The sequence below is a fragment of the Macaca mulatta genome, chromosome 14 (assembly GCF_049350105.2).
Source record: "Macaca mulatta isolate MMU2019108-1 chromosome 14, T2T-MMU8v2.0, whole genome shotgun sequence".
In the NCBI taxonomy this organism is placed as follows: Eukaryota; Metazoa; Chordata; class Mammalia; order Primates; family Cercopithecidae; genus Macaca; species Macaca mulatta.
Window position 1 is genome coordinate 122,192,779 of NC_133419.1, and position 26,435 is coordinate 122,219,213.

Below are 26,435 nucleotides of genomic sequence, written 5' to 3' on the forward strand. Positions count from 1 at the left end.
GTCTTTTGGGTCTTTCTGTCTGATGTGGCAGGGCAGTCCTCCAGCTGAAGAGATTGTGTGGAGACGGATGACGGAGGGCAGCGTTTCTCTGCTTTATTGTGTAGCCAGTGGCTCAGAACCCCTGAAATAAAGGGCAAGCTTCCAGTCTTTTTTCTTTTTCTTTTGTTTTGAGATGGAGTCTTGCTCTGTCACCCAGGCTGGAGTGCAGTGGCACGATCTTGGCTCACTGCAACCTGTGCCTCCTGGGTTCAAGCTTTTCTCCTGCCTCAGCCTCCCAAGTAGCTGGGACTACAGGCATGTGCCACCACACCCAGCTAATTTTTGTATTTTCAATAGAGGCAGGGTTTCACTATGTTGGCCAGGATGGTCTCGATCCCTCGACCTTGTGATCTCCCCATCCTCGGCCTCCCAAAGTGCTGGGATTACAGACGTGAGCCACCTCACTCAGTTAAGCTTCCAGTCTTAACAGCCACGTAAGAACCCTGGTTACAATTTCTCAGAAATCCGCTCTATTTGTAATGCTTGTATCATTTTAGCACAAAACCACTTTCCTGTGGCATTAGGGTATCAGCATAGTAGATAAAGCCTGGGAAGGCCGTATTCTCTTCAGAATATGACCCCAAGCTTTCTAGAGCCATCCTTGCTGTATGTACAGTTTCTTCAGGAAGGAGTCCGACAGGTTCTGCTGAGCTTCCTGACAGAAGACCTTGTGGGCTTCTATCTGATCAGAGTGTTGGATAATTAGATTGTAAGTACCTGGAGAGAGGCTGTGTAACCCTGAGCTGTGTTCCTACAGATTGGGTTGAATTTTAAGCCTCAGCACTGTTATTAGTGTCTTGTAGGTCTGACTTAATGATTTCTGTTGTTGAAGACTCGCTGGAGGATTTGGAGTCAATTTCGATAGTGATGTAATAGATGTGACTCTTACGTCAACTTTTGTATGTTATATTCATCATTCTAACCCCCCTGTTAGGAATTGTTGATCAGATAAGCCTTTTGGCCCTAAAAGTTGAAAAGAAACAATTTTTTAAAATAGCAAATTACCAGGCTGGGCATGGTGGCTCACGCCTGTAATCCCAGCACTTTGGGAGGCCGAGGCAGGTGGATCACTTGAGCTAAAGAGTTCGAGACCAGCCTCGGCAACATGGCGAAACCCCATCTCTAGCAAAAAGTTAAAAAATTAGCTGGGCGTAGTGGCACACACCTGTAGTCCTAGGTACTTGGGAGGCTAAGGTAGGAGGATCATTGAGGATCATCTGAGTCTGGGAGGTCGAGGCTGCAGTGAACCGTGATCGTACCACTGCACTCCTGCCTGGGCAGCAGTAAGACCCTGTCTCCAAAAAAAAAGGAATGAAGTACTAACAATGTGCTATAACGTGGATGAACCTTGAAAGCATTATGCTAAGTGAAAGTAACCAGATACAAAAGACCGCATATTGTAGATTCCATTTATATAAAATATCCAGATAGGCCAATTCATAAACCCATGGAGCAGATGAGTGGTTTCCAGGGCTTGGGAAGGGAAGAGGAAATGGAGAGTGACTGCCAGTGGGTATGAGGTTTCCTTTTGGAATGATGAAATATTCTGGAACTAGATAGTAATGATAGTTGCCCACCTTTGTGAATGTGCTTAATGCCACAAAATTGTATACTTTTAAATGGTCAAGGTTTATGTTATTTATAATAACAAGCAAATACCAATTCAGGTTCATAGCTGTTTATTTTCATATTGTAGGTATTTTGCAAATGAGCCATTTGCTGACTTCCACCGAGTGGAAGGATTGCAAGGAGTCTACATTGCTACTCTGATTAATGGTTCTATGAGTGAGGAGAACATGAGATCGGTCATCACCTTTGACAAAGGGGGAACCTGGGAATTTCTTCAGGCTCCAGCCTTCACGGGATATGGAGAGAAAATCAATTGTGAGGTATTGATGTTTTAATCTTGTTTTGCTTTTTGATATAAGGGAAAGAGCCCTACTCTGTGGTAGTTTCCTATGTCTAGTATTAATTGAAAAAATACAGTATCACATAGGATTCTATTAATATCACATGGAGCAGACTTTTATCTGTGTTGCTACATTTGGAGTTCCCAAACTCTGCTCCAAGGTCTCACTACCACTTCTGGGCAGAAGCAACTCAGGAAAAAAAAAAAAAAAAAAAAAAAAAAGTAGTATTCACTTTTAGTACTACTTGTTTAGTTAGACCATTACTTGGTCTTTTGAATTTTTGAGTTTTGTTTGTCCATGGTGGGCTATGTGGACACTCCCCTGTATGATATATCTGTGGCCCTTGGGAACATTTCTTTGAATTTACTTCTTGGTTTTTCTTCTCTATTTAGCAATGGGTCTTGGCTTACCACATCAAATCTAATTTTGGAAAGAGGCAGCCTATAAATAGATATAGACAAATATCTGGGTGCTTCCTCCTCCCTTAGTAGTGTCTTCTACAGCATCTTGGTGAGATCCTGGGGTGGTTGGAACTTGGGTGTTTTTGAGTGTGCTATGGGGGTCAGGCTTTAGTTAAATTGAATTAATGGTATCACTCAAATTCAGCTTTTTGTTTCCCTGACTGAGCAGTTTATTTATGAACTACAGGACAGTTCATCAGCTTTCAGTTTCTTCTTCTGAGTTTAGGTGGTGGAAGGAATGCATAGGAAATGGATAAGTCTGATTACCTGAGGATAACAGGAACTTTTCAATGAATAGACTTCCTTGCAGGCAGAAAAGCATGAGTCACAAAGAGGAGTGAGCAAATAAATATTTCTTTGACACCCAGCCTAATTTGTTCCAGTTTTCATTGGTCAAACTGAGACTCTAGCCAGACAGATACTTGTTAGAGATCCTTTTGTGACAAAAATAAGTAGCAAATAATCCAGCAAACCTTGCTACCATTTTTACCTGACTATAACCACATAAGCACATAGTTCTCCTGTGCAGAACCCTGGCCACATCTAAGTAACACTGAACAAGCTCTTCTGACCAGGAGAACTGAGTGTGACCATATGGCAAAAGGCGTTGTCCTGATTGCTTGCAGAGCTACTAAAATCTGGACATGAGTGATGGAAGCCAGACTGAATCACTTGAAGCCTTGCCCTGTATATGTACACCTTTGTGCAAATGTAAAATACATGGCAAAAAATTTAATGCCTGTCCTTTGGTTTTTATATCGCATTGATACTGTACATCAGGGGAGCTTATCCATGAGACTTATGACCTCTGATTCTTGGTCTTTCTTATGACAGAATTGCTGGAATCTTATTTAAAATACATCTCTGACTTAGAAAGTGTATATGACAAAATCATTTCATTTCTCTTTAGTTCTGAGTCACTTGAGAGGATCTCTGAGTGATAGGATGAGATGATGACTTTCCCATCTACTCGAGATGACACTGATTTCTAATTGTTATTCCCTGAGAGTCTCAGAAGGCCTTTCTAAGTTGTGATTGTTCTCTTCTTCCATGGGACATTTATGTGGGTCCAGATGATCCTCTCTGTCTGGGGGGTGTGGGGACAGCTGGGCTGTGAGTCTGGTTTCCTCTGGGCCAGGCCTCCTTGCCCCGTGTCAGCTGCAGTGCCTTCACACAGGCCACAGGGTTTACAGGGAGCGCTAGGCATGGTATTACGTGCTGACACTGCCTGAAACGTTGCTTGTATAGCTTTCCCAGGGCTGTTCCCTTCATCTGGCTCAGCGCCTCAGTCAGCTCCTCAGCCTCCAGCTCCGGAGAATGCCCATCCTGTCCAAGGAGTCGGCTCCGGGCCTCATCATCGCCACTGGTAAGTGTGCCTTGCCTGTTCTCACAAGGGGTTCGGCTGTCTGGTGATACACAGCCAGATGCAGAGTGATCACCCACCTCTCCAGCAGTAACCACTCTTTGTGGTTTGAAGGCATTCTTAGTTGCTAGATACTACTCAGAATTTCTGGCTGGGCAAGGTGATTATCTGACATACTCTTGAAATTAAAAATAATTATTTCTCTTGCATTTTAGGTTCGGTGGGAAAGAACTTGGCTAGCAAGACAAACGTGTACATCTCTAGCAGCGCTGGAGCCAGGTGGCGAGAGGTCAGCCCCCTCCCCCAATCCCCTCCCCTCCACCCTGGTTCCCGTTTGTGTGAGAATGCAGACTGTGCCTTGGCATATCAGGGACACATATGGTCCATGGCAGAGACCAATAATGCCAGAAATGACTATAAAGTAAAGACAGGTACCTGAAGTCACTGATTTGTATCCACAGTTACTTTAAATTAAAAACAGACCTTTGCAAATGTGTGAATTTTACTAAACGTTCTAAGATTATGAGTTCTATGAGGGCAAAGACAGTGTCTGTTTTACTGACTTCTTTATCCTGAGGACCTAAGAGTGCCTGGCATGGAGTAGGGGCTCAGGGCATATATGCTGCATGTATCAGCAAATTACAACGTAGTGGTATCAGCCCTGAAACCGGCTATTATTATTATTTTGTATATTATTGACATTGAAATGAAGCCAGTCCTTGCTGGGCTGTGTTGTGTGGACACTTTCATCTCATTCTGTGCTATGGAAGTAGACTCTGTTTTTGCCTTAAGGTTGTATAACTAGTATCGATCCTGATTATACCAATTCCTATGGCGGGGCTAGTTCTCTAGTTCCAAAATGCTAATTCATCTTCATCTTTGGGCATTAGAGAATTTCCAAACTTGTTAAAAAAAAAAAAAAAAAAAGGTTGTTTCCAGCGTCCCATCATTGATTAAGGCCAAGGACGTGTGTTTGGTCTCGTTCTGTGGGGGTTGCTTTCAGGGGTGACCCTCTAATTATGCCGGGAGCCACTAGGGTGAAACCCAGTAGATCCCTTAACAGGATGAGCACGTTGTCTTTGAGCAGCCATGCAGGCTGGGCAGCCTAAGCAGCATGTCAGGAGTGATGTGGAGTCCTCAGAAGAGCTAGCAGACATAGTTCCCATCCACGTGGTGCTTTACTGGGAATGCACCGTGCTCACCTTGATATTTGAATAGGTAATATGTAAAGCAGTAATAAAAATACCAACATTCATTTGGCACCTCGCAGTTCACAGAGGCCTGTCGCAAGCCTTCTCTCACTGTGGCAGGGCTTACCATCCCTCCCGAGGAGAGAGATGAGGCTCAGACACTGTGTACTGTATGTGGCAAACACAAATATGTGTTGAGATGAGGCAGGTTGTTAGGTCCATTGTGGTCAGAGTGCAGACAGTTTGAAGGAGAATTTTCGGGTTGTCCTTGTCCAGCTCCCAAGGGAAGATTAAGCAGCTGCCTTCCCCTTTCGTGGAGCTGGACGCTCCCTTTGAAATGGGGTATCCTCTTCTCTGCGAATAGGCCTGTGGTTTGTTTGTGCCTTCTGCTGTTGGTGTAATCTGGGATTTGCACATCTGCAAGTGATTTCCTTCTGGGTAGAAAGCAGTGTCTTGTTCCTCCTCCAGTGAAGTGGTATCGTCTGGCGATTACTGGGGCAGCTGTCAGTGCCTCCCTCCACACACGCCTTGTGCCTGCCAAGAAGCAGCCAGTGCATAAGAGACCTTATTTTGGGACATAGCAGAAAACTAACTGGGGGATGAAAAGATTGTGAGTTTATCTGTGTGAGTGGGCATCTGAGTCCCCATGGGCAGCCTTCACTTTAGAGGGACAATCTGGGCTGTGTGCGGGAGCAGGTGGTGGCAGAGGAAGAGACTGTAGTGGACAGAATGCTGCCTGGAGCACTGCTGATCGTAATTCTGGTTTTCTTTTCCTCCTAATTAGTTGTGCAAATTCTCTGATCCTCGGAATTCCTTTTTTTGTGCTTTTTCCTTTTTAAAATAATTTTTATTTCTTTTATTTTTAGCTTTTTTCTTTATCAACTTCATTGAAGCAGATGAAGGTACAGTACACGGCACATAGTTAAAGTGTACGGTGTGATCAGAATTAATTATGGTCACCACAATTAAGAAAACAAACATTTCCATCTGCAAATTCTCTGATCCTCAGAATCCCTTTTTTGTGCTTTTTTCTTTTTAAAATAATTTTTATTTCTTTTATTTTTAGCTTTTTTCTTTAACAACTTTACTGAAGCAGATAAGGGGATGGTACACTGCACGTATTTAAAGTGTACAGTTTGATCAGAATTATGGTCACCACAGTTAAGATAACAAACATTTCCATCACCCTCCCCGAGGTATCTTTGTGCCCCTCAGCAATCCGTCCCACTCTCTACTCTTGTCCTTGTCTGCTTCTGTTGTTCATTGGCATTTGCTAGCATGGGTTATTCATTGACATTTTCTAGAATTTTGATAAGTGGACCCACACAGTATATACTCTTTTTGCCTGGCTTCTGTCACACATCACAATGATTTTGAGTTTCATCCAAGTTGTTTCGTGTATCAGTTGTTCTTTCCTTTGCTAGTCGTATCCCATTGTAGGGATATATCATAATTTCTTTATTCATTCATCTGTTGATGAACATTCCAGCTTTGCTGATTACAAATATAGCTGTTATGAACATTCATGTGCATATTTTCTTCATTTCTCTAGGGTGAATACTTAGGAATGGAATAGCTGGGCAGCATGGTGGGTGTATATTTAACTTTTTAAAGAACTGCCAAATTGTTGTCCCTTTTACATTTCTACCAAACAGTATGTGAGAATTTTAATTGCTTCACATCTTTGCCAACACTTGGTATGATGAGTCTTTTTAATTTTAGACATTTTAATAAGCATGTGATAATATGTAGTTGTAATTGGCATTTGCATGATCATTAATGATTCTTTTCATGCGCTCATTGGCCATTTTAAAATATGGTTGTGAAGTATCTGCCCAAACCTTTTGCTTTTTTGAAAAAATTGGGTTGGTCCAGCACAGTGGCTCTGCCTATAATCCCAGCACTTTGGAAGGCTGAGGTAAGAGGATTGCTGGAGCCATGGGCAACATAGGGAGAGCTCGTCTTTACAAAAAATAAAAATATCCAGGTATGGTTGTGCATGCCTGTAGTCCCAGCTACTCAGGAGGCTGAGATCAGAGGGTCACATGAGCCCTGGTGGTTGAAGATATAGTGAGCTGTAATTGTGCTGCATTCCAGCCTGGGTGGCAATGGAATGAGAGCCTGTCTCAATAAACATACAAATAAATTTTAAAAACTAATTTTAATAATTGAGTTGTCTATCTTCTTTGAGTTGTAGGAGTGTTTTAAAAAATAGGTTTTGGATTCAAGTCTTTTGTATGATGGTAGATACTCATTTTTTCCATATGGAGATCTAATTGATTTAGCACCATTTGTTGAAAACACTTCTCTCTCCCCCATTGAATTGCCTTGGTACCTGTTTGAAAATCAATTGGCCATATGTAGGCCAATTTTAGGCCAACTGGGTCTATTTCAGGACTTTATTCTGTTCCATTAATCTGTCTCTCTTTTTACTAATACTAAATTATCTTAATTTCCAAAGCCTTATAGTAAATGTTGAGATCAGGTAGGGTAAGTTTTTCAACTTTGATCATTTTACAAATCATTTTTGTTATTGTAGGTCCTTTGTATTTCCTGATACATTTTAGGGTCACTTGTCAATTTCTATGAAATCTGCTGGGATTTTTATTGTAATTGCCTTGAATTTATAGGATCAATTTGGAGGAGAATCAATGTGTTAATACTATTGAGTCTTCTGATCCATGAATGCAGTATCTTTTTCCATTTCTTCTTTAATTTCTCTTAGTATTTTGTAGTTTCCAATGTAGAGGTCCTGTACATCTTTTATTAGCTTTATTCCTAGATATTTTTATTTTTATTTTTTGGTATTACTGTAAATGGAATTTTATTTTCTAATTTTTGCTCTAGTATATAAGAATACAATTGATTTTTTATATATTAATCTTGTATTCTGTGACCTTGCTAAGGTAATTCATTAGTTCTAGTAGGTTTTTAGATTCTATTTAAGCAATCATACCATTTGCAAAGAGTGGCAGTTTTATTCCTTTCTGATCTTAATGTCTTTTATTTCTTCTCTCATTCTTCCCTTCTTTCTTGTCCTTCTTTCTTCTTCTCTTTCTCTCCTTTCCTCCATTTTCTCCCTTCTGATTTCTTTTTTTTTTTTTTTTTGAGACGGAGTCTCGCTCTGTTGCCCAGGCTGGAGTGCAGTGGCGCAATCTCGGCTCACTGCAAGCTCCGCCTCCCGGGTTCACGCCATTCTCCTGCCTCAGCCTCCCGAGTAGCTGGGACTACAGGCGCCCGCCCCTGCGCCTGGCAATTTTTTCTATTTTTAGTAGAGACGGGGTTTCACCATGGTCTCGATCTCCTGATCTTGTGATCCGCCCACCTCGGCCTCCCAAAGTGCTGGGATTACAGGCGTGAGCCACCACGCCCGGCCCCTTCTGATTTCTTTAATTCTTCTTATCACAATGGCTAGGACCTCTATATAGTGTTGAATATGCCGAGACCAGCTCCGTCGGGGAGACCCTAACCCAGCAGTGCTAGAGGAATCAAAGACACATACACAGAAATATAGAGGTGTGAAGTGGGAAATCAGGGGTCTCACAGCATTCAAAGCTGAAAGCCTGAAACAGAGATTTACCCACGTATTTATTAACAGCAAGCCAGTCATTAGCATTGTTTCTATAGATACTAGATTAACTAAAAGTATCCCTTATGGGAAATGAAGGGATGGGCTGAAATAAAGGGATGGGTTTGGCTAGTTATCTGCAGCAGGAGCCTGTCCTTAAGGCACAGATTGCTCATGCTATTGTTTGTGGTTTAAGAAAGCCTTTAAGTGGTTTTCCGCCCTGGGTGGGCAAGGTGTTCCTTGCCCTCATTCCTGTAAACCCACAACCTTCCAGCGTAGGCGTTAGGGCCATTATGAATATGTGACAGTGATGCAGAAATTTTGTTTATGGCCAGTTTTGGGGCCAGGATATGGCCAGATTTTTGGGGGCCTGTTACCAACGGAATAGAAGCAGTGAAAGTGGGCATTCTTGTCTTGTTCTCTCTCTATAGGGGAAACAATTCAGCCTTTTTACCATTAACTATGATGTTAACAGTAGATTATCAACATTTGGGAAGTTCCCTATTGTTACTAGTTGTTGAGTATTTTTTTATCATAATCAGATACTGGATTTCGTCAAATGCTATTTTTACATTTGTTAAAATGATTTTTTTTCTATTACTATGATGTATTAAATATTACATTAATCAATTCTTGAATATTAAACAATTCTTGAATATTAAAACAATTGAATTGCTAGGACAAACTCTACTTGGTCGTAATGCGTTATCCTTTTTATGTGCAGATAGGTTTGATTTGCTAATATTTTGTTAAAGATTTTTGCATTATTTGTGAGAGATACCTGTCTGTAATTTGTTTTTTTGTAAAATCTTAAAGTTTTGATATGAGGGTTTGGCTAGTATCACAAAACAAGCAGAGTGGTAAACCCCTCTTCCTCTTTTTTAGGACAAAGTTTGGTGTTATTTTTTCTTGAGTAGTTCCCTACAGATATTGAGTTTTCTTTCTGGGAATATTTTTTGATAAGAGATTTAATTTCTCTGGTTGATATAAGACTATTCAGATTTTCTTCTTTTTGTTTCGATTTTGATGAGTTGTGTGTTTCAAGAAATTTGTCCCTTCACATAAGTTGTGATTTTCCTTGGCCTTAGTTATTGATGATATATTCTCTTTATCTTTTTATGTCTGTAGGATCTTTGGTGATGATTTCATTCCTGATATTGGTGATTTGTGTATTTTCTCTATTTTTCCTTAGTTTAGGTGTTTCAATACTGTTGATCTTTCCAAAGAATCTGCATTATCTCTGTTGATTTTCTATTGTCTGCTTTCTGTTTTGTTGATTTTTTTCTTATTATTTTTTCCCTTGTTTTTTTGTTGTTTTTGTAGCTTATTAAGATATAACCTTGGGTTATTGATTTTATATCTTCTTTTCTAATGTAAGCATCTAAAGCTGTAAGTTTTCCTTTAAATACTAATTTAGCTATATGCCACATATTCAGATATATTGTATTTTTAGTGTTTTTAAGTTCAGAGTATATTTAATATCCCCTTTTAAAACTGAGATATAGGCTGGGCACAGTGGCTGATGCCTGTAATCCCAGCACTTAGGGGGACAAGGCAGGAGGATGACTTGAGGCCGGGAGTTCAAGACCTGCCCAGGCATCATAGTGAAACCTTATCTCTACAAAAAATAAAAAAATTAGCTGGGCATGCCTGTGATCCCAGCTACTCCGGAGGCTGAGGTGGGAGGCTCACTTGAGCCCAGGAGTTCAAGGCTGCAGTGAGCTGTGATTGTATCAGTTCACTCCAGCCTGGGTGACAGAGCAAGACCGGGTCTCAAAAAAATAAAAAACAGATAACACTGAGATATAATTCACATACTATAAAGTTCACCATTTTAAAGTGTACAGTTCAAATGTTTTTAGTATTATTCAGTCATCACCATTATCTAATTCCAGAACATTTTCATCAACCCATAATATCTCCTGATTTTTATCTTCGAATGATAAGTTATTTAGCAAAGTGTTATTTAATTTGTTGGGTATTTGGGGGTTTCATAGATATCTTGTTATTGGTTTCTAATTTAATTTCCTATAGTCAGAGAAGACACTTTGTATGATTTCAGTCCCTTTAGATTTATTGAGATTTGTTTTGAGATCCAGCGTGTGGTCTATATTGTTGAATATATCATGTGCACTGGGAAGGAATATGTATTAAGCAGTTGTTTGAGGTAGTGTTCTATAGATATTATTTAGATGAAGGTGGTTGATAATGTTGTTCAGATCTTTTGTGTTCATATTGATTTTTGGGGGGTCTAGTTCTCTAAATTCCTAAGAGAGGAATGGTAAGATCTCCTATTATGATTCTGAAATTGTCTGTTTCTCCTTTAAATTCTGTCAAGTTTTCCTTTGTTTTGGTATGCATTTTGAGTCCCTGTTGTTAAGTGTATTCACATTTATAATAATATTTTCTCATGAATTGTCCCTTTTTTCATTATGAACTATCTCTTTATTGTAATGCCCTTTGTCATAAAGTCTATTTTATCTGATATTAAAATAGTTACTGTAGCCTTCTTCTGTTTACTATTTGGATAGTACATCTTTTTTTGAGTTGGTGTCTTACTCTGTCACCCAGGCTGGAGTACAGTGGTATGATCTTGGCTCACTGCAACCTCGGCCTCCCGGGTTCAAGCAATTCTCCTGCCTTAGCCTCCCGAGTAGCTGGGATTTCAGGCGCTCACCACCACACCCAGCTAATTTTTGTATTTCTAATAGAGATGGGGTTTACCATGTTGGTTAGGCTGGTCTCGAACTCCTGACCTCAAGTGATCCGCCCGCCTTGGCCTCCCAAAGTGCTGGGGTTACAGGTGTGAGACACCACGCCCAACCCTGGATAGTACATCTTTTAACTTCCATTCACTTTCAACCTATCTGTGTCTTTGTATTTAAAGTGTTTTTTTTTTCTCTTTTTTGAAGTTAGGTCTTGTGTGTTGTCCAGACTGGTCTTGAATTCCTGGGTTCAAGTGATCCTGCCAAGTAGTTGCAATTAAAGGCACATGCTGCCATGTGCAGTTCTTTGAAGTGTTTCTTCCAGACAACATATAGTAGGGTCTTGCTTTTTTCACTCATTCTGCCAAGCTCTGCTTTTTAACTGAAATGCTTAGGCCATTAACATTTAATATAATTATTGATATATTTGAATTTAGGTCTAATATTTCATTTATTTTCTTTTCATTTCTCCTATTTATTATTCCTCTGTTCCTTATGTCCTCTCTCCTTTTGCATTATCTAGATACATTAAGTATTCTACTTTTATTTCAATTTTTGGGGGGGCTTCTCTGTGTATTTCTAGTGGTTTCTCTAAGGATTACAACATACATATCTAATCTTTTATAGTCTTCTTTGAGTTGATATTGCACTTAACATAAAATTTAGAACCCTTTCAACCATGTAAGTCCCTTTTCTCCTCCCCCACCTATATGTTATTTTCATATTTATCACATCAACACACATTACAAAACCCACAAAGCAGTGTTTGGTTTTGCTTTAAATTGTCATATGAATTTCAAAGAACTTAAATATTTACCCAGATATTTACCATTTCTCTTGCTTGCTCTTTGTTCTGGAAAAATCTCTGTTTACCCATGGGAAATTTCCCTACAGCCTAAAGAAATGCCTATAGCGTTTCCTGTAACAAGATCTATCCTGTGAATTCTCTTGTTTATCCCTCGTTTGAAAATCTATCTCTATTTTAACTTCATTCTTGAAGGATATGTTTATTGGATAGAGAATTCTGGGTTGACAGTAATTTTCTTCCAGTACTTTAAAGATGTCTACTGTTTTCTTGTTTCGGTGGGTTCTGGTGAGAAACCTGTCTTCACTTGAGCTATCATTCTCCTGTGTGTAATATGCCATTTTTCTCTAGATACTTTGAAGATTTTTTTTTCATTAGTTTTCAGCAGTTTTGTTATGATATGTCTAGGAGGGCTTTTCTTTGAGTTTATTCTCTAAGTAGATGCTGATTTTGAATCTATATTTATGTCTTTCACCAAGTTTGTGAAATTTTCAGCCATTATTTCTTCAAAGATTTTTTCTGCCCCCGTCCCTTTCTCCTGTTCTTCTCAGACTCCAGTTACATATTAGACCTACTGTTATTATTCTCTGTGTCCTTGGCAATCTTTTTTTCTTTGAAATCTTTTTTTCCCCTGTATGTTCTTTAGAACATACAGATAGATCTGTAATTTCTACAGATCTATATTTATTTTGAAGTTCACTAATTCCTCTGTCATTGCTTTTCTGATGTTGAGCCCATCAGTAAATTTCTTGTTTCAGACATTATATTTTTCTGTTATAAAATTTGTTTGGTTTCTTTTTAAAAATTGTTTCCACTTCTCTGGAATTCTTTTCTCTCATTCATTTCACGTGTGCTTTTCTTTCCCTCATTGGACATGGTTATAACAGCTATTTTAAAATTCCAGCCGGGTATGGTGGCTCATGCCTGTAATCCCAGCACTTTGGGAGGCTGAGGCAGGTGGATCACTTGAGGTCAGGAGTTTGAGACCAGCCTGACCAACATGGTGAAACCCTGTCTCTACTGAAAACATAAAAATGAGCTGAGCGTGGTGGTGCATGCCTGTAATCCCAGCTACTTGGGAGGTTGAAGCAGGAGAATCGCTTGAACTCAGGAGGCAGAGGTTGCAGTGAACTGAGATTGCACCACTGCACTCCAACCTGGGCAACAGAGTGAGACTGTGTCTCAAAAAATTAAAAAAAAAATTCTAATAATATGGGTCACTTGGGATTGGCACCTTTTGACTATCTTTTCCCTTGAGAATTAGACACATTTTTTGGATATGTTTGTATGCTGTATGTTAAGTAATTTTGGTTTGTATTCTGCACATGTGAATGAAATTCATGCAATCAAGACTTCTGAAGGATATTGATATTTTTGTTTCAGCATATAATCAGCCTGTTTAGGTTCTGACCCTGAGTTCTGTCTTGCTTTCTGTAGGTGGTAGTTTAACTCTCAGTTCAGTATGCTAAGCCTCTGTTATACTGGTTTGTGTCTGTTTCATGCACATACACTTCAGGGGTTAGGCTGTGACTTACGTAAATTCATACACAAAATTAGGGGATTTACTTTTTTGACACTCCCTGCTATGAGATTCTATCCACACTTTCCCTACCCTACAGAGGCTCCTTCTCTGATTCCTTTGGGGGAAATAGTGTCTGTTGAAGTTTTAGCTGTGACTGAGACTGAGGTGTACCCCATGTCTGGGACTTTCCTTTTGGGCAAAGCTTTACCAGCAAATTCATGACTTGTGTATGTAGCTTCTCTAGGTTTTTAAATCTCCACAAGCTGCTTGCTTTTGTTTACTTTTTCAGCATCCACTGGTAGTTGTTTTTTGTCCAGAGTTTTCAACTGTAATTAGCAGGAAGGATAGGCTATAGAGGGCTAATACTGTCATAGTAGAACTGGAACCTCAGTTACTTTTTAATCAAGGGTTGGTGGGAGTCATAGATTTGGATCTGAGTCCTAGCTCTGCTGTTCACAGTTTGCCATTTTAATATTAAGCCTGTGTTTCTTCATTTGGGCAAAAAATTGAGATACTAGAACTTGCTCTTCCTGTCCCTAGGGTTGTGTGAAACAGATGAAATAATGGATGTCAGTGTCTTCTGTGAACAGAAAAATTGTTTTAAAGTGGTTGTCATTGCTGTTATGTCTATGTGCACATGTGTGCATGCCTGTGGTTATGTGTACATAGTTTCTGCACAGTTACCTCCACAGCAGTGGTGTCACCATGAATTTTTCCTCCTCAGGCACTTCCTGGACCTCACTACTACACGTGGGGAGACCACGGCGGAATCATCATGGCCATTGCCCAGGGCATGGAGACCAATGAGCTAAAGTAAGTGTCTCTGATGAGGCCTTTTAACATCAAACTCTTCTCCCAGAAATTTACGTCTGTGATTCTAAGTGGATTATCTCTCTACAGCACTAGGTTGTTGACAGCACAATTTGTGATCTCTGGATATGACTTAAACTATTTTTTTTTTTTTTTTTTTTTTTGAGATGGAGTCTCACTCTGTCCCCCAGGCTGGAATGCAATGGTGCGATCTCAGCTCACTGCAACCTCCATCTCCTGGGTTCAAGCGATTCTCCTGCCCCAGCCTCCTGAGTAGCTGGGATTACAGGCGCCTGCCACCATGTCTGGGTAATTTTTGTATTTTTAGTAGAGACAGGGTTTTACCATCTTGATCAGGCTAGTCTCGAACCCTTGACCTCAGGTGATCCACCTGCCTCGGCCTCCCAAAGTGCTGGGATTACAGGTGTGAGCCACCACGCCTGCCCTGACTTAAACTCTTTATCTCTGAAATGGGAATAATAAGAACCTGTCCTTTCTATCAGAAAGGGAGATTGTGAGGAACAGGGCAATTAATTTTATGGATTTGAAAAAGTATAACACTATAGAAAGAATTAATAATGGCCAAGTAATTTAGTGGAGGCTCTTTAATTTGTTCTCCTTTGCTTTGTGTCTTTATTACATAGAATGACTAAAAATAAATAGCAATAATAATAATACATGAGTAACAATTACAGAATGCATACACCTTGATAGCCATTGACTTTTGGTGCATTAGGTCGGTGGGGGGTCTCATAGAGCTGAAAGGGATGTTTAGGGTTAACTGCATCATTGCACAGATGAGAAAACAGGCTCAGCAAGGCGAAGTAACTTGCCCAGGGTCATTCCTTTTGTTAGTGACATTGGCAGGATTAGCACTTGGGTTTTTAGATTGCATCCTACATTCTTTGCAATATATTGTTCTGAAAAGCAAAACTGTCAGGAGTTTGTAACCTCTACACCCTTATGTTCTGATTTTATCAGATATAGACAGATCTGTATGTATGTACTGGTTCTTTTGGCTCATTATTGAATGGTTCATGTTAGGTCAAGTTCATGCTGGACCACACTTCTTCCTGTTTTTGAGCTGAACCCATTAGATGGATTGGTGAAGGATCTGGAGAGGGCTTCTGTAACTATCTTGTTTATTGCAAGGACAAAGCTTTCTTTTTCTTTGCTCCTTTTAGAAACAGGGCCAACTGGCCGGGCACAGTGGCTCACACCTGTAATCCCAGCACTTTGGGAGGCCGAGGTGGGCGAATCACGAGGTCAGGAGATCGAGACCATCCTGGCTAACACGGTGAAACCCCGTCTCTACTAAAAATACAAAAAACTAGCCGGGCATGGTGGCGGGCGCCTGTAGTCCCAGTTACTCGGGAGGCTGAGGCAGGAGAATGGTGTGAACCTGGGAGGCGGAGCTTGCCGTGAGCCGAGATCACGCCACTGCACTCCAGCCTGGGGGACAGAGGCAGACTCCATCTCAAAAAAAAAAAAAAAAAAAAGAAACAGGGCCAGCAGCAAGTGAGAGGTGGGTGGTTTGGAAAAAGAGATCTTAGCAGCTGGTTTTTTCCCTGTGGATAATTTGACATGTGTTGAGCAACCTGGCTTCAGAGAAGGAGAGAGAAGCAAAGTACTGGTATTTGGCATTCCGCTTGGCTGTTCTCTGTTCTGTGTAGCACTGGTTAGCTGTTTCTTTAGAGGCAATACTCTGAAGAGGTCCTGTTTGTATGCCACACTCTGTATTCATATTCAGATAGGTATTTGCTCAGACAACGACCATCACAGAGCACAGTACTTCCCACATTTGTGCTATCATTTATATACCCATTAATTTAATTTTCATTTCACATGTTTAGCAAGCGCCGATTGTGCCAGGTACTGTGTATCTATAGATGAATAGGATGCATGCCACCCTGTAGTCATAAGGTGGGCGAGGAAACAATTGTAGTGTTTGGTATACTGCTATGTGTGTAATATGCACGTAGGGGACATAGTTTGGCTTCCTAGGAATACATTTCATTCTTTGTATGGTTTTCAGATTTCAGAGTCAGTTCTCGATTTGCCTTGTTTAACTTCTCTGAAAATTAAATTTGCATTCCAAACTGGCTCTTCTGAAGGAGTTAGTGTGATTCTAGTCCTCTTACACCATCTGTCGGTGCATATGTGCTCAGGGAACGCAGCGTCATTCTGCACTAGCTGGAGCAAAACATGATGAGGAAAATAAACTCGCTGCCAGAAAATCATAAAGCCTTCCGCAGACGTTCTGAAATGACTTGGGGGTTGTAGACTTTGGGGGATTATGGACACTGTAGCATTCCTCTATTTGTATAGGTTTCTTTTGGAAGTGTCTGTTTGAATAGTTCAAATAGAGCATTTGAAAATACAAAAATACATACAAGCTTCCTATTGACAGGTGCATGTGTCCCACATAACAACCTGAGCTTGGCCTAAATCTGTGTAGCCACCTGGCATTTACTCAGTGTGTTGTTCACAGAGGTATTTTGCTTCTTCTCCTGCTGCTCTAAAAAGCAAGAAATAATATTCAGGTTAGTTCATATTCTCAAACTACAGTAGTGATTTGCTGTGATGCCTGTGCACGAGGAGAGGGTGCTTCTGACAAGACCGGATATCTGTTGCTGGGCTAGGGCTTCAGGCCCCTTCTAAGTTTGGCCTCCGCAACCACAGAGATCTCTTTTCCTTTATGACTCACAGCATGTATAGGCTGTCCTATTAATTTGGCATTGATCATATTCTGACTTCTTATGTTAGTTACCTTTACATGATGTGCCTGAATTCTGCAACTCGTTAGTAAGGTCTTTGTAGGTAAACACTTCTGCTCGATACAGGTTAGCAGGCACTTAAGCAAATATTTGATTGAAATAGGTCATGCATACTTAATCATCCAAGATTGCTTTTTTTTTTAAAACTGATTTATAAAACTAGAGGAGACCTAGCTGGCGTGCCAACTGCAGAGCTCCAAGGGGACCACTGCCATTGTGCTCCGTGTCAATGACAACCCCGGGCGCACAGATGTGAGTGGAGGCTCCCTGGATGTGTGCAACCTGGTGGTACCCAGGAGACACCAGAGATGACCTAATCCACTTTCCTTAGTTTTCACATGAGGGAATAAGAGATTAGTCAGGAGTTAATGCCCACACTGGAACTTGAGCATATTTCTGTTAGGAATCATTTCAGGTCAATTACACAGACAGCTGTCGAACATCTACAATGAAGCAGATGCTGTGCTAGATACCAAGGATGCAAAGGCGAGTGGGACACTGATCAGGAGCTGCCTGTGCCCACTGTTGCTCTGTGATGTTTCTGAGCCAGATGCAGAGAGAGAGGCTGGGAGGAGGGGGTTGTTTGAAAGAGGGCTTTCTGCTCTGATTTTACCCATCTTTAGGGAGGAAAGCCAAGTAAAGTAGCATTGGTAACTCAAATAGGTGGTAGTGGGGACAGAAATTGAAGCATTGCTCGAAGTAAACATTAGTGGTTTTTTTGTTGTTGTTGTTGATGTTCTTTTAAGTTATGCGTGTCTTTCTCTCCCTGATTAGCACAGATATCTAGGAGTTGACTGTTATTTGTTTCAGCTTCTGCCTTGAGTCTCCTCTGAGATTGTTACCTTTGTTATTGTTAATTGAAATTGAGAGCGAGAAGTGGAACACTTTGTTTTGCTCTTGTGTCTACATGTCTGAAATGGGTAAATAAGAACCTGCACTGGGGATTCACTGATTCATTCATTCAGCATGCTGCTCCTGTGAACATGCTCACAGGAGGTGTAGGAGCAGTGGCTTTTTCTTCGGAGAAGGGGCTGTTGCATTTTTGCACCCCGACTGAAGAAGATTCAAACACGTTTGTCAGCTTTATCACGGAAGATAAGATCAATTTCTGTTTCTTCACTGCGGTTTGCTTGTCAGTGTGATGATATTATTCGTAGTCAGTGATAAGATTTTGAACTTGCCCCAAAGCATCTTTTTTTCTAAGATATCCAGTTTCATAGGGGCTTCTCTCTGGAAATCCCGAAAAGCTCCTGCAAAGACTCCACGCAGCAGAGCAGCTGCGTTTTCTGGACCTGGGCTCTGGAATCAGACCCACAGTTCCAGAATGTGGGAGGCAGCAGTTAATGTCTTCACTTGCTTGCAGCACCTCTCAATGGTACAGTTGCCGGGAGAGCCACCTCTACTTTATCCTGACCCCTGTGGTTTTTCTGCCCCTTGAGGTATAGAGGAGCAGGTATTCTTATCATGTTTTTTTTTTGTTTTTCTGGAGTGCCGTGGTGCAATCTCGGCTCATTGCAACCTCCTCTTCCCAGGCTCAAGCGGTCCTCCCATCTCAGCCTCCCGGTAGCTGGGACCACAGGCGTGAGCCACCATGCCTGGCTAATTTTTATATCTTTTTTTTTTTTTTTTGGTAGGCACGGATTTCGCCATATTGCCCAGGCTGTTTTCATTTGAACTCCTGAGTTCAAAGTGATCCGCCTGCCTTAGCCTCCTAAGTGTTGAGATTACAGGTGTGAGCCACCAAGCTTGGTCCTTATCACCTTTTAACTGTTAAGAAACCGAGAAATGGGGTTAAAAAAAAATGCAGTGCAGTTTCTTTAACTTCCTTCAGCAAGCGTTTATGAATAATGCCCTTTCTGTGTGCTAGGAAAGATTCGAGGTGCCAGGGGCAGAAAGTAAGAGGTCTTATTCCTGATGAATAGCAATCTAGTAGAAAACACTCGCAAAATCAAGTCACTGAAATATAGTGAGGTATAAGATTATGGAGAGCCCTGGGTGCATTGGGAACCAGAATGAGGGCCAGGTGGTGCTATCTGGGGGACAGAGGAGGGCTTCTGGGAGAGGAAACCCCAGCTGAACCTAAAAGGATATAAAGCAAGGTCGGAATGCTTTTCTAGGGCTAGAGAGACCTTGAGCAAGGGCCAAAGCATGCTCAGTGGGGAATGTGCACGGCTCTTGAGTATTAATAGAATGCAAATTTCCAGGTGGGAAGTGGTGAGAAACGAGGTTGGAGGAAGGTCTGTATGTAGAGGCGAGGTCCTGGGGGACCTTACCTGTGCCTTACTAAAGAGATTAAAGTTTGCTTTGAGGTAATAGGGTCCCTTTGAGGGATTTTAGTAGGGGAATGACATGGCTAGACTTGCACTATGGAACGATGGATCTGGCAGAATGGAGAGCATGGATTCAGTGGAGAGAGACCGGAGGTGAGAGCTGATGCGGGGGTGTGTTTGAGGACTAAGTCTGCAGGGCGTGGCTTCTGATTCACTGGGATGATGGGAGAAGTGATTCTACCACTCATAGAAAGGCAGAGGGGAAGGAGTAGGCTTGCAGGGTCTTATATTAAATGCAGACATGGACAGGTTGAATTGAAGCCTCTGTGGTGTGTCCAAGGGGAGATATCCAGCGGGAATCTGGATATATTACAACATCCGGTTCAGCGTTCTGCCACCCTTTGCAAGAATTTTCTCCATGCCATCTGTGATAGACAGTCTTCTGTTCTATACTTGAACATTTCTCTTGGTGGGGAATTTGCCATATCAAAAGGTGCTTCCATTTTACTTTGGGACAGTTTGCTGTTCATTTGCTTACTCATTCATTTGCAAATGAAAGTTCTCTGGTAAGGGAGAGCCCAAATTCTCCTCCCTCCAGCTTCTATTCATGGACTTAGTTCTGCTCTGTGGAGATGTGCAGTAGATATTTCCTTTGGCATGAAAGCCTTTCAAGTATTTAAGGAGTCTGTCATGTTCTCCTCAGTGTCTGCCATTTCATGATGAATATCCCCAGTTCCTTTCCTCATATTCTATAAATCCCGAATCTCCATCTTCTAGGTTCTGCCTTAGGTCTGCCTCACGATGTCAGTGCCTTAAAATGTGGTACTCGGATCTGGCCCCAGTAGCCTGAAACGTGCAGAAGACATTGAGATTTTTGCCTTCACGATTCTGAACACTCTGTATCTATTAATAAAAACCTCTGACAATATTTACATTTTTAACAGCCATCTCAAACTGGTGGCTCCTATTAATTTTTTTTTGTTTTTGAGTGAAGGTATCATTTGCATACCACAGGATGCCCAGATATTGACTACAGCAGTTAATCAGTTCTGAAGGGTGCATGTCAAGATGTAGAGTATTTCCGTCACTCCAGAAAATACTCACGTGTCCCTTTCCAGTCAGTGCTCTCCACCCCCAAACCCCTGCCCCAATTACAGGCAACCAGTGGTATGTTTATCGCTGTAGGTTGGTTCTGCCTATTCCAGAATTTCATTTATTTGTATGTTTTGTATTTGGCTTCCTTTACTCAGCATAATGATTTTGAGATTTATCCATCTTTTAACTGGTATTGGTAGACTGAGTTCACTTTAACTAAAATACCTGAGATCCTTCTTTCTTATGGATCTTATTAAAGACCAGATGTTCCCCATTCTGTATTTGAGCAGATAGGTTTTTGAAACAACGTGTGGAGCTTTATTTTTATTTTTGCTTATTTTTTTGGTTTGAATTCTATTTTTGGCATTTATTTTATTATTTATACAATTAGCCTTTTACCCTTTGCAAATTTGGCAGATTCGCCTTCCAGATCCCTATTCAGATCGTTGACAGATGTGTTGAGCTCTGTGAGAATGAGAAGTCTTATCTTGGGTTGAGATCAAACCATATGTCAGCACTCTTGGGATGTGCTTATTTTACCACCAGTGAATTTTATCTGACTGCGTGGTCCACAAAGATCTTCATGAAAAAATGAATGTTCTGTGTCATTGTCCTGTTTTTCAAATCAAGAATTACCACGAGGAAAGGAAATGGAGTTAGTCTGTTGTGACTTGTGTGTGAAACCATTTGGGTTCTTAGCCTTGACCTCCTTTTCGTCTGATTGCTCTCAAATAACCTGTTTCATAATCCATTCTTGAAACCACCTTTTCTTCATTGAGGAAATAAATGTTTTTTCCTTATTCTAGTTTTTGAGATCTTTGTTCTTCATAATTCTTCTAGAGATTTTTGAAAAGGATGCTATAATCATCGTGTCTTTAAGTCTTTCAGTCCTTAGAATATATTTTGTACTCATTTTCCTTTAACTTACCTAGTTTTTCTTGTCATGTCCAATTTGAAGATTATTTTCCTTGCTAAGGAGCAAAATAGAAATTATTTTTTTCTGTTTTTTTTTTTAGACCCAGCTTTACTACTCTGTTGTTACTCAAAGATTTTTTTTTTTTCTAGCGAAGTCTTTATTTCTTTTATTCTCAGTTTTCCAATCAGTCAGAAAACATAAAATATTTTCAATTCAAAGTTCTAGTAAAGATAGGCAGAACTGGGTGATGGTTTTCATAAATGAATGAACTAATGGATGAATGTATATCAAGTGCTCTGTTTTTTTAAATTGATACATATGATTATGTCTGCTCTTATTTATTCTATTGACCATCAGAACGATGATCCTGTTCCTTTCTAATTCTTTATAGAACTTATCAGATAACCCATCCACTGACCCACCAGTCTGCCAATTATTTTGGTAATTTGAAACATAAACCGTGATTCATTTTGAACTTACCTTGCTACTGTTCCGACAGACTATTGGCTGTGAGAATTACAGCTAGAATTAGCTCGCAGTAACTGAATTTTTTTGCTCTTGGTTATATGACTTTTTTTCCCATCTTGAATATGTTCTTTAGAAACCTGAACTCACCAGGAACCTTTCTGTGTAGCTGCCTGCTAGAGTCCTAAGTTGGTTATCTACCACACTTCTTCCTTTTAGAGTATCTGTGGTTATATTATGCTTTATTATTATATTATATGACCTTCCCATCTTCTTGAGAGTTTTTGTCCCTGGGATTATGTCTATATTTTTATCTGAGCAGTTTGAATTCTTCATTCCTAAAGCTTAGTGTCCTATATCCTCTTTCATAACTTAAGAATGCAAAGATGGGCGAGGTGCGGTGGCTCACGCCAATAATCCCAGCACTCTGGGAGGCCAAGGTGGGTGAATCATTTGATGTCAGGAGTATGAGACCAGCCTGGCCAACAAGGTGAAATCCCATCTCTACTAAAAATACAAAAAAAGAACGCAAAGATGGCTTTGTTTCTTCACAAGGTTCTTGTCACTTTTACCAACACAAGTTCTCCTTTAGGGGTCAGAATTCAGTCCAAAATACGTGTTCTCTTAACTGCTGCTGTTGATAAGGCAAGAGCCTTTTCACCAGAATTCTGAAGAGCACCATTTTCTAAATGAGTAGTGTATTTTCAGATACAAGCTATGCTTGGTCATGCACCTGCTTGTTATTTCATTAATGAGTTATTGTCAGAGTCCTCTGGGAACCCTCAAGAAATGAGGTGATTCATTTCCTGAGGTTATGTGGGGTTCGAGGAGCTCTTAAAGAGAATTAACTTGGCAATGTATAAATAGGTGGACTTTAGCATTACCGCTGAGTGGGCAGATGGCTACCATCATATCTGGATAATAGGTTGACTCTGCTGGTTCATTTTGCTTTAAAAGTAATATAAACCTTTAGCTTATGACACTGGTTACAAGAAGGAGATTGAATGAGTTAATTTATCCAAATATCTGTTTCAAAATTTTCTTAAACCAAAAGTGTATCTGCCAGGTGAGATTTCTCCCCTTGTGAGAGATTTGTAGTGGGAGATTACTTAGTCTCCCATTGACATTTATTATTCTGCCTTGTAATCCTACCAGTTGGTTTAACCCCTAGCCTTTTTGTGGCAGTATCTTTTTTATCTTTTTTTTTTTTTTTTTTTTTTTTTTTTTAGGCGGGGTCTTGTTCTGTCACCCAGGCGGGACTGCAGTGGTGCAGTCATGGCACACTACAGCCTCACGCTCTTGGACTCAAGCATTCCTCACACCTCAGCCTCCAGAGGAGGAGCTGGGACCACAGGGGGCACCACCACACGTGACTAATTAAAAAAAATTTTTTTTTCTGTAGAGATGGAGGTCTTGTTATGTTTCTCAGGCTGGTCTCAAACTCCTGACCTCGAAAGATCCTTCTGCCTTGGCCTCCCAAAGTACTGGGATTACAGGCATGTGCCACCATGGCTGACCAAATCAAGTTTAATAATCTTAATATGAGATGAAGTGTTTGGATTGAGTGATGTCTTGAAAAGATTTATGTCAAGTATTAGAATCCCAAGGTGTAAAACTAAAATCTCAAAAACATGAGAAAGCTGAAAGAAAAAGTTTTGCATATAATTTGGATTTAAGAAGGGCCCAGAAGCCCTGTGATTCTAAAGAGGCTTGAATTGAGTGATTTCTCATGTCAAGCATCTCACCCGCTCACTGGGTGATAAAACAAATGTTGGGCAGATTTTCTTCCTTGCCTCCCTCTCCCTCCCTCTTCTTCTCCTTCTTCAATACCAAAGATAGTGTAAAATCAGTGCAGTTACTCAAACGCTGCTTAGTTTTTCAAGGACTTGCTTCCTTGTTCTGTTACAGTCTGTCTTGGAGACTTTCCTCAGTATATACTTTCCTTCAACTTTTTTGCTTTTTAATTTCTAAGACCACGGAAAAGTTGGAAAAACTGTATAAAGAACACCCATGAAACTTTCACCTAGAGTCACAAATTGTTAGAATTTGCCAATTTGCTCTACTTCTATCATTGGTCTATTTATCTATCCTGTGTATCCATCTATTATTTTTTAGCTGAATCATTTTAAAGAAAGTTACAGACATCATGCTCCCTCACAGCTACTTAAACATGTATCTCCAATAAATGAGGGCATTTTCCTATATAATCACAATGCCATTCTCATGCCTAAGAAAATTAACGTGAACTCGGTATGACTTAGAGACTATATTTTCTCAGTTGTCTCAAATTATTTATGGCCGCTTTTCCCCTTCGATCTGGGATTTAGTCAGTCCTGAACTAAACCCTGGATTGGATTTATGCATTGCAAATTTGTTTACTCATTGCATTTTGCCATTATACTCCTTTAGTCTTTTTAGATCTATAACACATTATCTGCCTTTTTTGTTTATTTATTTGTTTTTTGTGGCCTTGATTTTTTTGAAGTATCTGGAGCAGTTATTGTGTAGAATATCCCACATTTTAGATTTGTCCAATTGTATAGAATAGTACACAGAGGGTGTGTTCTTCTCAATGCTTTATTCAGGAGGTACCTAATATCAAGTTGTCCTGTTATTGATGATGTTTAGCTAAGATTGTGACTCTCTGATCATTCATTGTGAGATTATGTTTTGTGAAATTTTATTTCCCCATTTGTAGTGAATGATTTGTCTGTTGGTTGATGTTCAGACAATCTGAACATCCTGGCCCCAACACTTTCACCCCGTGGTTTTAGCATTTTTGAACCTTGTGTGATTTAGTTATTGCAGTGGGGATTACAGAATGGTAATTTTTCTGTAATTACTATTATATTGTTTCCAACCTTTAAGTGTCATTCTAATATAAGAAAAAAATTGGGGGCTGGGCACAGTGGCTCACGCCTGTAAACCCAGCACTTTGGGAGGCCGAGGCGGGCGGATCACGAGGTCGGGAGATTGAGATCATCCTGGCTAACATGGTGAAACCCAGGCTCTACTAAAAATACAAAAAAAAAAAAAAAAAAAAAAAAAAATTAGCTGGGCATTGTGGCAGGCGCCTGTAGTCCCAGCTGTTTGGGAGGCTGAGGCAGGAGAATGGCGTGAACCCGGGAGGCGGGGTTTGTAGTGAGCCAAGATCGCGCCACTGCACTCCAGCCTGGGCGACAGAGCGAGACTCTGTCTCAAAAAAAAAAAAAAGAAAAAAATTTCTCTTTTGCTCCTCTGTCTTTTAGTATCATTAGAGACCCATGTCCTATTTTCATTCAAAGTGTAATCTGTTACCATCATTTTTCTTTTTTATGTTTGAATTCTCCTAAATTCGGCCAGTTGGAGCCCCATCAGGCTGGTTCCTGTGTTCTTTGGAGATGACTGCGTTTATCTCTGAGCATTTCCTTAAACTTTCCCTGCCTTAGCCCGGGATCAGCCGTTTCTCCAAGGAGCCCTGATTCCTGCTCCTGGTGAACGTTATATGGAAACCAAGCCTTTGCCTTAGATACTTTAACTGCAAGGATTCTCTTACTTGCGTTTGGGCAGATACAGTACCAATGAAGGGGAGACCTGGAAAACATTCATCTTCTCTGAGAAGCCAGTGTTTGTGTATGGCCTCCTCACAGAACCTGGGGAGAAGAGCACTGTCTTCACCATCTTTGGCTCGAACAAAGAGAATGTCCACAGCTGGCTGATCCTCCAGGTCAATGCCACAGATGCTTTGGGTAAGCTGCTGCCTCCTTGGACCTTTTCACATGGATATGCATGGACTTCCTGTTATGTGCAAAGCACCAGCTTAGATACTGTGTACTCAGAGGAGCTTGAGATGCATTGGGGGAGATGGGCCCATAAGAGTTAGCAAAATGCATAGGGAGGTAATTCAGGGCTTGCTCAATTCTTCTTAGTAAGACTGGGTGTTATTCTTTGTATCTTAGTTTCCTCATGCAGTTCCTGGCACATAGGAGGTTTAAATATATGTCTGCTGCATATGTAGATAAATGCATGAATGAAAAACATAGTTCCAAATCAGCAGTGCCAATTGGACGTATTCAGTGAGTGTGCCTGACTCTCCATAAGTCAGTGTGCCAAGCAATGCAGGGTCCTCTCAAAGCCATCTAGGATCTAGTCGTGATCTGCTAGTCTGGATACAGGATGTGTAAGTATGCAGGCGGAAGTGAAACTCTTCAGCATCCTCTCCCTGCGTCCCCACGTTATCTTACCCTTTCCTACCTCTCAGCCTTGGCTAACCTGATTCTAGCTGCCCGAATGCCCTGTTTCTTCTCACCTCCACCCATTTGGCCTCTCCTACTCGAAATCCTTTTCATATCTCAGGATCCAACACACTTGTTGCTGATATCCTAACCAGAAGACATCTCCCTTCTCTATGTCCAGAACATAAGTGTACTCATAACTCTGTGTCTGTCACTCGGTGTGTTTCACCTTCCATTGACTAGATTATAAAGCCCTTCAAAACAAGAGCTTGCCCTGTGCATATTTGTATTCCACCTACTGGAAAGCTTGATAGCCTTACAGTCG

General features: G+C 40.7%; 1 protein-coding gene across 3 annotated transcripts in view; it reads left to right on the forward strand.

Moving 5' to 3' along the window:
• Positions 1 to 26,435, forward strand: part of SORL1 (sortilin related receptor 1) — a 179,622-nt gene that overhangs the window by 65,494 nt on the left and 87,693 nt on the right. For all 3 annotated transcript variants that reach the window (XM_015115975.3, XM_028834092.2, XM_077964539.1), the window contains 5 exons: positions 1,736 to 1,928; positions 3,659 to 3,776; positions 3,989 to 4,062; positions 14,288 to 14,376; positions 25,446 to 25,624. In XM_015115975.3, the coding sequence (XP_014971461.3) occupies positions 1,736 to 1,928; positions 3,659 to 3,776; positions 3,989 to 4,062; positions 14,288 to 14,376; positions 25,446 to 25,624 (653 nt within the window). The remainder of the gene's footprint in view (positions 1 to 1,735; positions 1,929 to 3,658; positions 3,777 to 3,988; positions 4,063 to 14,287; positions 14,377 to 25,445; positions 25,625 to 26,435) is intronic.